A 12,113-nucleotide genomic window follows, 5' to 3' on the forward strand; every position below is an offset into this window, starting at 1 on the left:
TACTTTGTCTTGATTGACATCACACACAGACACACTGCAATATGCATCGGCGCACGTTTCCGCTTGCAGCAAATTCCCGTGCGCTCTGATCCAATCTACCCTTTTACAACCGAGTCAAATTAACCGGGTAAGAAATAAATACGATAGAAAAAAGAAAAAGGCGTTGTACAACACCTCCAAAATGAGTGCCCTGTCCAAAAGTCCCTTTGTCTGAAGCAATTGGTGGGCGACTTGTAGCCTTTTGGGCCTCTCTGGCATCCACCTGAGCGTTGCAAACGAGAAAGGAGGGTTCAGTGAGAGAAGGGGAGCTTAAAGCTGCGTGAGTCGTGTTAAGAATCAGAGCAAATAAAGGCAGGAACGTAGGAAATAACTTATAAAAAGCGCAAGGGGTCCTTCCCAGGCCCACGGTTGCCACACCTGACTTGACACTCTTAGGTGAGTGTCAAGTTTGTGGTGCAAGCTTATCTATATATAATATTGAATTAGCGTGTAAAACAAACAAGATTCCGACAAAAGCATCGCCTTGTTAAGCTCCAGGGCGCGGGTTTGACTTCCGGCCACGTCGGGCGCATTTCGACCGGGGGCGAAAAAGAACGCCCCCGTTCTTAGGTGCACGCTAAGGAACCCTGCAGGTGGTCGACATTAATCCTTAGTCCCCCATGACGGCGTGCCTTAATCATATCGTGCTTTTAGCATGCAAAACCCCAGCAATTAGTGTTGTTATTACACGACAAATGGATACACTGACGAATGGCATATTCAGAAGGAGGAGTTGCTATAGGCGTCGGGTCATTTCAAGCTATCTGGCTTATGTCAAAAGGCACGTTCAGGATGCGGGTCATATCGTAGACACGTATGATGAGATTTTGTTTGATTCCCTAAGCTGAAAATAACATATTTGCATTTCGCATAAGCTATTTAACAGTAAATGATTTCGAGCGAAACGAAAGTAAACTTTGTCGATTACACCAAGATAAGGTTACTAAAAGGGAGCGGGTGGAAGAGCAGTCAGGTGAAAGTTGTGCGCCAGCAGCTGTGGCATTCAGCTCGTGGTGCCACTGTGTAACGGCCGTAGTGCGATCGCTCAGCATGTGAGGGCAGTCATTCGCTTGTAATTGTCACTTAAAAAATGACAATTACAAGCGCGAACGCCCATGCGAGTCATTGAAGTTAACGCGAGTACGACGGAAGGGCACAACAGGAAAACCGAGAAGAAATTTCGCGACTTCGTACGTCAAACCTTTGCTACCGCTCCCAGAAGAATTCAATACAAATAAACTTCAATTCAAATCCTAACGCTAAATGCGTAATTCCACATTTTCCATGGCTGGCGTTTTTTTCCGCGGCGTCCCCTTCTTTCTCCCACTAACACATTTTGTTTCCAACGTTTTTTATTTCCTCTTTCATTTTTTGTAGTATTTTGTGCAATTCTCTCATTTTTCTTTTGATATGCTTGTTTTGTCGCACAGCTGCGGAAATAGGGCTGCGTGCGCCTTCGGTGGCCTTGTTTTATGACTCATCCTATAACACACTGAGGTGATCAGTTTTAATGTACTGTGCTATATAGCGCGACACAGATAAACGACGAGCCAGAAAGAAAACCATCTTGCTCCAAGAATTCTGAACCCTAAACGTGCCTCAGCGATCGGTTGCTCCGTGCAGCGTCTGAGCTGACCGAGGCTGTATGTATAGAAGGACAGCATTGCGAAAATAACGCGACAGCGTTAAAGAGCTCGTTACGCAGAAATTCCGATGTCAGCGTCGGTGTCGGCGTCGTTGGTTGTGAGAGAAAAATCAGCGCTGTCCGTGACGGAAAAATCGAGGAAGATGCATCGGTTCGAGAGAGAACCGAACCCAGGCCCTCTGCGCGGCAAGCAGGTGTTCTACCACACAGCCACGTCATTGCTTGAAGCTACTTCGGAAAAAAAAAACACTATACGAATGTCATGTAGTGCTAAGAGTCTCTTAACGCATGTAATATTGCGTGGCAGAAGCGTATACAATTGCGCCAGGCGCCAAACCATGTGAATAGCGCAATGAGTGGGTGTTTCATTAAAGGCCCACCCATTACAACGCGCTCAGACATATTTAATCATCATCAGCAGCAAAAGCGTCAAGAAAGAGCAGCTGCGCTGGTTCGCGTGCTGCCTTACGGACGCATAGTGAGCTCATCGCTGATTCGCAAAAGGAAAAATTGTGGCATAATGAGCACAGCGCAACTGTACTTGCAGTAGGCATTCTATTGGATAGTTTGAAACAGCCGATGTTACGTGCACAGACTTTCGTTTCCTTGCGACACGGTTGAGGCATGCACCGGGAACCGAAGCTATAGGCTAGCGATTGCGCGCACGGGGCCTGATTACGCTTGAAGGCGAAGCTCAAGCTTCCTCCAAGTTTTTGAATGTACTGACAGCTCAGAGCGATAAAACGGAAGGCGCCACAATTGGCATCGCTGTGACGCAGAATCCGGGCGCTTGTAGGCAGAGACAGCTAGGTTTCCCATTTTTGTCTGAGGGGAAGCGGGAGACACCGAACTAACTGTGCATCGACTTAGCCCACAAAAATCGCGTAATTGTTGGGATCACAATTCCGAAGTTTACGTACGCAAGTTCGTTCTAGCAGTTTATACAACATGTCACAAAATGCAGCCAGTAAATACGCGGCCCGAGGGAAACGGTCCCCTTCGATCCGTTCACCTGCTGTCTTTGTGCGTGTTGTGGTCATAGTTGAGGTGACAAGAGTTGGGGGCGGGGGGAGGGGGGTGCATGGTGGCTTTAGGGATTTTATGACACCGTGTTACGACCTTTCGGGTATACCTAAGGCCTGCGCATGCGTGAGAAATCTCTCCTGTCAACTGTCTCTCGGCATTGGCGTTACTTTTTTTTTTTTCTAGCAGCATTACTTAAATATATGTCTATGTGTTATACAGAGTAGTCAACATAGTTTCTCGGCTGTGTATTGGCGCATCTCTCCCGTGGCCGCTCACTTCGCTTTTCTACACTTTTATTAAAGAAAAAGACATGTGTTTAACATTTATTGTAAACACTTAAAGACAAACACTATTGTTCACTTGCCTTTTCAACGGATTCCAGTGTTTCAGCATAGCATTGTCGGTTACGTAGCACGTAGTAGCCATTTCAAAAGAGAACTCTGCGGGCGCGAAAAGAAGTGGGTCAAACTGAGGCCCGGCAACAGCGTACGCAGTAACAAATGTGTTTCCTTGTTTTGTTTAGTTCTTTTTATTTGTCTTTTTTTGTTTTTTTGGACCAGAAGCAGCAGCAAGCGCAAGAAAAAAAAACTCATTCGTTATCTTTCTTATGACAAGATATTGCCCACATCACATGGTTATATCTGTTAAATATTCTTACAGCAAACACTTTGCTTTTGTAATGAGGAACTGGTCTGAAAAATATATTAATAAAATCCGATAAAATGTGTCCCGACTATGTTCGTCGTACTCCATGTGTTTGTTTTGTATACCCACTGTGGTGGTGTAATCGTTATCGTTCTTGACATGCCGAGCCGAAGGTCGCGGGATCGAAACCCGGCCGCGGCGGTCGCATTTCGATGGAGGCAAAATGCTAAAAACCCGTGTGCTCAGATTTAGATGCACGTTAAAGAACTTCGTGTGGTCGAAATTTCAGGAGTGGCGTCTCCCGTAATCATATCGTGGTTTTACAACGTGAAACCCCAACAATTATTATATGATGTTTGTTGTTGTAAACAGTATATGGAGTCCACCGCGGTGGATCAGTGGCTACGGTGCTCGGTTGCTGACCCGATGGTCGCGGGTTCGATCCCGGCCGCGGCGGTCAAATTTCGGTGAAGGCGGAATGGTAGAGGAGCGTGTACTGTGCGATGTCAGTGCACGTTGAAGAAAACCAGATGTTCAAAATTTCTTGAGCCATCCACTACGGCGTGCCTCATAATCATATCGTGGTTTTGGCACGTAAAACCTTGGATATTATTATTATTTAAAACAGTATATAGATCCCGCCGAAACACTCACCTGAAACTCACCGTCGGGGATAGGTGCAACGACGTCTGACCCGCTTGTTACAGTTGTAGGCGTGCAGATGCGCTTTCAGCTCTGTAGCCCCTCGCTACGAACGTGCGCAAAAAATACGGAGGTCACAGATGGCATGCAGTTTAGCTTAGAGGTGCCTGCTTATCGCCAGTGTGTACGTGCTATCATTTATATAGCATGTGCAGAAATAACCTGCAGCCCGCGCCTCGGCGCTACATTCCGCTGGCTGCAGCAAACGCGTTCGACGCAGTACGCGTTGCACGCAGCTGCGACATGAATGCAGCTGTATTAATTGATGGATAAGTATACCGCTGGTTGGTTTGGTTATCCAGTTTAACGCCCCAAAGTGACTAAAACTATGAGAAGTGCCGTAGTGGAGGGCGTCGGATAATTTCGATCGCCTGTTGTTCTTTAACTTCCACTGACATCGCGCAGTGCACGGGCCTTTAGCATTTCGCCTCCATCGAAATGCAACGGCGGCCAGGATGGAACCCGCGTCTTTCGTAGCAGCCGAGCACCGCAACCACTGAGCCACTGCGGCGACCTGGATAAATGGTTCTGTTGTAGAAAACTACGATCGTACGGCAGTGGTTTTGGTGGCCTATACTGTTCCGTGTTGTTTTGTTTCTTGTCTTGTTTATTCATACTGCTCGAAACGCAAGCGCCGTGTTAACAAACAGCGCCGCTCTCAAACTTGGGTACCACATGTTGGGAACTGGCGCTCTCGTTACCGACTGTAGTAGAGAAGCTGAAAACTGTGTTTCACTGGTACAGAAAACACAGGAAAAAAAAATAAAAAAAGAGGTGGAATCAGACGCGATTCGGACTCGCTCGGATTTCTTCGGGTTTACACGAATACCGATCCACTAACACCCACTCTAAAAAACTCCCAGTCGCTCGGATTCGTATTGTCACGCTAAGACATACAAAAACACTCAGATTAACTCACGTACAAAGAAGGATATGATTAACAGGCCCTCGAGCTCTTTGGATTTCAAACGTCATTGCTCAGTATAGATCTCAGAATCGTGCATGGTTCGCTGTCATTAAGTCTCGAGAAGAGAGCCGATGCGGGAGTAATTTCGTTATTAACTAATGCTGGCGACGATGTATAAAATGATAATTGTTTTGTGTGCTGTGCACGCGTCGTCGCTTACGTTTTCTCTGCGAAGCGACGGTGTTTCCGACGTTAGATATCAATGTTTTACTCAGTACACTGTCCATTAGAATAATGAAGTATTCCCCGCTTGACTGGTACAAACGGCAAATACTTGAGTGGGCAGGTGCAGACTTACCATACCGTAACTCTTCTAGCGCGCACACAGTGCGAAGAAAAAAAAAAGAGAGAAAAAGAAAACGACACCGACACAGTGCTAACTTCCAACGTATTCGTTTATTTTATGAAGTGGCACGTTCATGTATACATGCAGCAGCAGCTCACACAAGCGCGTTTGTAGAAGTTTACATTTTAAAGCAGAGGTAAACGAATGTGACCTCTACATTGACACATCTGTCGCTTCACCAAATAAATTAAACGTTTGAACTTAGCGCTGTTTCGGATTCGTTCTTTCTTACCCTGTGTTCTTTGGTAGGCTAAAAAATGGATTACCATCCTGTGCAAGCATATGCTTTTCCTGTCACGCAACTTTTCTTTATTATTCTTTTAAAGGGGCCCTGCAACACTTTTTCAGCCTGGTAAGAAAACGCTGCCGATCGGTAGTCGAGGCTCCTGAGAACACGCGAGCCAAATATTATAGCGCAGCACGCTGCCAGGAATTTGCAATTCTCACAGTGAGCTAGAAATCGGTCCCTCTTATTTCTAGAAATGACAGAAAGAAGATGACTGCAAATGATGCCATATACCCAAATGACCGCGCCATATGCCCAAATTCACGGCCATTGGCTTATTCGAGCATCGCGAGCTGCATAGTTTCCGAGGCCGCCGCGAGATGCTGCCACCTGCCCGCGCGCGCACTCGCTATTACACTGAAAGTAAGCCGCGCGTTCGAAGAAAGAAAAAAGCAAAAGTGCTCAATGTCACGAAGCGGGCGTGACGTAACTTCTTTCCCCCGTGCCATCCCTCCCTGAGTAGCTCCCAGCGCGCTTGTCGGGACGAAGAAGAGAAGCAATTACAGCGTGCGACAATCTCTCTAACTCCGCCCGTACGTGACGGATCGAAAGAATTCTCGCGGCGGTCGATTCGTGAGGCAATAAACGCTTTTAAAGATGACATTCGATTGTTACTTAGAAAAGTGTTGCAGGGCCCCTTTATGTCGCGGGCAGCCCCGATCCTATTGTTGTGGGTACCCTCTTATAGTTTCGTCACAAACCTTATATTCTCATTCGGAGCCGGTTAGTCTCACTAACACCATTTAGCAAGCCGTCAAGTGTATCCGAACCCTTTTCGACTACTGCCAGAATTTGCGACTACTGCCAGTCATACACATTCGAAGCACGCTCACTGCTTCGTCCAAGTTGTCGCTTTATTCGCTGGCATTTCACGGAGCGAGCTTCTGGGCTTCTACCAGAGACCAGAAAAACACGTAGAGCGACGTATGTTCACTGCTGTCCTTAGTCCGCATAAATCCAGTGCCCTATGGTAGGACGATATAGTACACAGTTCTCCTTGGGAAAACACACGAAGATCGCATCGATTTACTGAATAGTCAATTAATCGTTCGATAACTCGCATACACTCTAAGAAAAAAGAGAGTCAAAAGAGGGTCATGGAACCGTGACTCCCTTCGGTTGTCCTTCTGACCCCTTTTGGAAAGCACAGGCAGAAAAAAAGAGTTCGCATTTGGGAAGGAGTCACTGGACCCTCCTGAAGCGCGTTTAGATTGGCTTCGGTATACGGAAGAGCCGCCGTATACGCCATACATATCGCACGCTCGCCCTTTGGCGCCGTTGTGGCGCCTTGCTCGCCAACAGACGGGGTTGGCGCCGGGGTGGCGCGTCGCTCTCCTCTCTCAGTCAGAGAACACCCATGTCTCAGTCGTCTCAGTCTCCTGGTCTATTGGAATGCGTTGCGTGGATGAGTTGGTTGCGCGTCTTCGGTGGTATTGAAGCCGGCTCCGTGCACGAAGTGACGCTTGGAGGGCGGAATATTCATGGAGCTGCAGACACCGACAACGGGCGCCAGTAAACGGTGAGTGTACTGCTTTCGTAGGTACTAATTATACAGCTTTAGCTGGGCGTCTGCAGCAGCTCTGCGGAATCTGCCCGGCATTTCCAACAGTAGCCTGTATCCGCGGGGCTGTTGCGGATGCCCAACTAAAGCTGTCAGTTAACGAGTTGCCACGGTTATGCGCGTTGCTGTACAAACTCCCATAAAGTGAGCGATGCAAACAATAACCGAGGGTCATTTCTTGCTGATCGCACGTCGTGTCTGCACTACTGAAGGTGCAAGATGTCGTTTTGAGATGCACTTTAGTCTACTTCATAATATTTCCATCGACCTTGAGTGTGCAGCGTGCTTCCACGCGTGGGAACGTGAAAAAAAAAAAAAGCCTGTGTACAGAACGCTCAGGCGCACTATATGTAATGTTTTTTGTTGGCGTAAAGACGGTAGTTTGAGGTGCAGATATAGTACGGTGGCTTCCAGAACGTACGCGGTAGTCATACAAGTTGGACACGCCTCGCCGGTAAAGTGAAAAAGCTCTAGGCTTTCGACGGCGCGCGTTGTTGCGGCCGCCGGCGTGCACGTTTTCCCTCGTTTCTGTTTGCTGTTTTCGTGGTTTGCATACACTGCGATGACGTTGGGCGCTATAACAGAATCGAGTGAGTGTACGTGATTGTGGGAGTTATGTGCGCTAATTCTAGCATATGACATGTCTGATCTCGACGTAGACGGCGTACGCACGCGCTGGGTGTCGTTCGGGCCCTAGTACTCGCATCTGTTTATCTGAGTATTTAAGGATGGGTTACGTTTGTAAAACATGCGGTCAATAACCGCATGTTTACAAACGGAGGATGTGCTTTGTTGTTAGCCTTTATTATGTCTGTGTGAACCACTTATTGTGTAGGTTTTGCAAACCTTTACTGCAATTTCATTTTCTCATCATAATATCACGTTCTGCTTTTCAGATACCGTTTTTCATGGTGCTCACGCTGGACAAGAGCGACAACCTAGCAAGCCACAAGTCTGATGCCTCAAGCCGTCACCACTTTATTTATTCTTAATCACAAGGAATAAATATGGAAACATGATGGCGATTTCTGCTGTTCATTTAGCACCATATGACACTGTGCACATCACAGTCACACATTTTAGTTGGCTATACTCATAGAAGCATGTAAATGAGGAATACCCAAACTTCTTAATTGGAAATCACAGACCATCTTTTCGCCCTTTCTATATAACTTTGTTGGAAAATATGTGTTGTTTTGACGAGTTTTATTAAAATAATGCTAAAACTGAACTATTCTTTTTTTACAGTCGCTGGGCAGAACGGCAAGTTATTATTCGACTTGCTTAAAATGAATACTCCACTATTTTCAACAGTAGTCGCGCAAAAGTAGAGCAAGGATCAAATGAGTAGCTTAAAATACTTGTGGAGTCGCTTGATGCTTCGGTGTGGGTCCCTTGACTCCCCTAGGAGCGTTACGGGCAAGGGTCGTCTGACTCCCTATGAGTGGTAACGTGATCCTCCCGATGAGAGTCTTTGCACTCTTCCTAGAGGGTCAGGGGACTCTCCTAGAGCAAGCCGACCCTGACCCACCAAGAGAGTCACCGTGACTATTTAAAGAGAGTCCTATACGTGGCAAGTCAGAACTCTCCGAAAAGAGTCACGCATACTCTTTTTTTTCTTAGAGTGTACACTCTAAGAAAAAAGAGAGTCAAAAGAGGGTCATGGAACCGTGACTCCCTTCGGGTGTCCATCTGACCCCTTTTGGAAGGTACAGGCAGAAAAAAAGAGTTCGCATTTGGGAAGGAGTCACTGGACCCTCCTGAAGCGCGTTTTCGATTGGCTTCGGTATACGGAAGAGCCGCCGTATACGCCATACATATCGCACGCTCGCCCTTTGGCGCCGTTGTGGCGCGTTGCTCGCAGACGCAGACGGGGTTGGCGCCGGGGTGGCGCGTCGCTCTCCTCTCTCAGTCAGAGAACACCCATGTCTCAGTCGTCTCAGTCTCCTGGTCTATTGGAATGCGTTGCGTGGATGAGTTGGTTGCGCGTCTTCGGTGGTATTGAAGCCGGCTCCGTGCACGAAGTGACGCTTGAGGGCGGAATATTCATGGAGCTGCAGACACCGACAACGGGCGCCAGTAAACGGTGAGTGTACTGCTTTCGTAGGTACTAATTATACAGCTTTAGCTGGGCGTCTGCAGCAGCTCTGCGGAATCTGCCCGGCATTTCCAACAGTAGCCTGTATCCGCGGGGCTGTTGCGGATGCCCAACTAAAGCTGTCAGTTAACGAGTTGCCACGGTTATGCGCGTTGCTGTACAAACTCCCATAAAGTGAGCGATGCAAACAATAACCGAGGGTCATTTCTTGCTGATCGCACGTCGTGTCTGCACTACTGAAGGTGCAAGATGTCGTTTTGAGATGCACTTTAGTCTACTTCATAATATTTCCATCGACCTTGAGTGTGCAGCGTGCTTCCACGCGTGGGAACGTGAAAAAAAAAAAAAAGCCTGTGTACAGAACGCTCAGGCGCACTATATGTAATGTTTTTTGTTGGCGTAAAGACGGTAGTTTGAGGTGCAGATATAGTACGGTGGCTTCCAGAACGTACGCGGTAGTCATACAAGTTGGACACGCCTCGCCGGTAAAGTGAAAAAGCTCTAGGCTTTCGACGGCGCGCGTTGTTGCGGCCGCCGGCGTGCACGTTTTCCCTCGTTTCTGTTTGCTGTTTTCGTGGTTTGCATACACTGCGATGACGTTGGGCGCTATAACAGAATCGAGTGAGTGTACGTGATTGTGGGAGTTATGTGCGCTAATTCTAGCATATGACATGTCTGATCTCGACGTAGACGGCGTACGCACGCGCTGGGTGTCGTTCGGGCCCTAGTACTCGCATCTGTTTATCTGAGTATTTAAGGATGGGTTACGTTTGTAAAACATGCGGTCAATAACCGCATGTTTTACAAACGGAGGATGTGCTTTGTTGTTAGCCTTTATTATGTCTGTGTGAACCACTTATTGTGTAGGTTTTGCAAACCTTTACTGCAATTTCATTTTCTCATCATAATATCACGTTCTGCTTTTCAGATACCGTTTTTCATGGTGCTCACGCTGGACAAGAGCGACAACCTAGCAAGCCACAAGTCTGATGCCTCAAGCCGTCACCACTTTATTTATTCTTAATCACAAGGAATAAATATGGAAACATGATGGCGATTTCTGCTGTTCATTTAGCACCATATGACACTGTGCACATCACAGTCACACATTTTAGTTGGCTATACTCATAGAAGCATGTAAATGAGGAATACCCAAACTTCTTAATTGGAAATCACAGACCATCTTTTTCGCCCTTTCTATATAACTTTGTTGGAAAATATGTGTTGTTTTGACGAGTTTTATTAAAATAATGCTAAAACTGAACTATTCTTTTTTTACAGTCGCTGGGCAGAACGGCAAGTATTATTCGACTTGCTTAAAATGAATACTCCACTATTTTCAACAGTAGTCGCGCAAAAGTAGAGCAAGGATCAAATGAGTAGCTTAAAATACTTGTGGAGTCGCTTGATGCTTCGGTGTGGGTCCCTTGACTCCCCTAGGAGCGTTACGGGCAAGGGTCGTCTGACTCCCTATGAGTGGTAACGTGATCCTCCCGATGAGAGTCTTTGCACTCTTCCTAGAGGGTCAGGGGACTCTCCTAGAGCAAGCCGACCCTGACCCACCAAGAGAGTCACCGTGACTATTTAAAGAGAGTCCTATACGTGGCAAGTCAGAACTCTCCGAAAAGAGTCACGCATACTCTTTTTTTTCTTAGAGTGTACGACGAACCTAGGTATTGCTTCGTGCGCCCATTTAAATGCTGTAATTGCTGTTATCATTGCGCTTGCATGGCAGCACCACGTTGAATGAAGGCCTCGGCATGCAGCTCTATAGTGCAGAAATGGGCTCAGGCTTCCATATATATATAGTCACGATTATGTGACTCTGTGTTTATCTATGAGTGTTTGTTGGGAAACAAAAGAAGCACTTGCCTCTATCAGCGTTCACGGACGTTTGATTTATTAGACAGATTTAGTTGGGCGTCCGCAACAACGTACGGACGCCCAACTAAATCTGTCTATTGACCAAGTGTGTGTGTGCGCGTGTGCGTGGGCGTATGTGTATGTGTATGTGCGTGCGTGTTTGTGCATGCGCGCGCGCACGTGTGTGTGTGCGTGCGTGCGTGCGTGCGCGCGCGCGCGTGTGTGTGGTTTGTGTGTGTGTGTGTGTGTGTGTGTGTGTGTGTGTGTGTGTGTGTGTGTGTGTGTGTGTGTGTGTGTGTGTGTGTGTGTAGGAGTGTGCGCAGGCCTGTGTGTGTTATATCTACCGGTTTGTTCTCATTTCCACTTTCAATGTGTGTAGATAAACCAGTGTGCTCTTTATTGACAGCCTTCACCTATATTCTTTTTCGGCTGGGAGTGGGCCTCTTTATCGACCTCCACCGCAGAATCAAATGATCGACTGCATTTCATTAACGAGAGGTCCACGCATAGCGCGCGCGTCCCATGTCTCTTTTGGCCATGCAGGCTTATTGTCTTGGTTTTTCGAGCGAGCAGAACGTTTCGTAGGTTACCGCCGCCTTGAAGACTATCTCTCTAACTGATGCAGTAGCGTTTAAATGTTCTAGTTAGTCGATTCGATGCGGCCTATCATTGTATCTGAATAAACCAACAAGACAGTGTGAGTACGTTTATATCCCGAAGCGCGCTTTTAGTAAGGAAAGCAATATTTCAAGAAAAGTGAAGGTCTAATTAACGTCACTGAAGTTCATATATAATTAATAGACGTTCAATTTGCTTGCAGCCTATCCTGAAAGAATGAGTTGAAGGCGCTAATTAGAACGTTGTTTTTTATTTATCTCTCTCTCTCTTTGTCTCTTTCCGAAACATTACCCACACCGGTGTAGAGTAGCAAACCG

General features: G+C 46.9%; 1 protein-coding gene across 1 annotated transcript in view; it reads right to left on the bottom strand.

Moving 5' to 3' along the window:
- LOC119387311 (polyamine deacetylase HDAC10) overlaps positions 1-4,184 on the bottom strand; it is a 32,800-nt gene extending 28,616 nt beyond the window's left edge. Inside the window, exons 1-3 of the mRNA XM_037654661.2 lie at positions 4,010-4,184; positions 3,075-3,150; positions 175-262 (exon numbers count right to left, since the gene is read on the bottom strand). Coding sequence (XP_037510589.1) covers positions 175-262; positions 3,075-3,136 — 150 coding nt within the window. The 5' untranslated portion in view covers positions 3,137-3,150; positions 4,010-4,184. The remainder of the gene's footprint in view (positions 1-174; positions 263-3,074; positions 3,151-4,009) is intronic.
- Positions 4,185-12,113: the final 7,929 nt, after the last annotated feature.

Source organism: Rhipicephalus sanguineus, chromosome 3 (assembly GCF_013339695.2).
Source record: "Rhipicephalus sanguineus isolate Rsan-2018 chromosome 3, BIME_Rsan_1.4, whole genome shotgun sequence".
NCBI classification, from domain to species: Eukaryota; Metazoa; Arthropoda; class Arachnida; order Ixodida; family Ixodidae; genus Rhipicephalus; species Rhipicephalus sanguineus.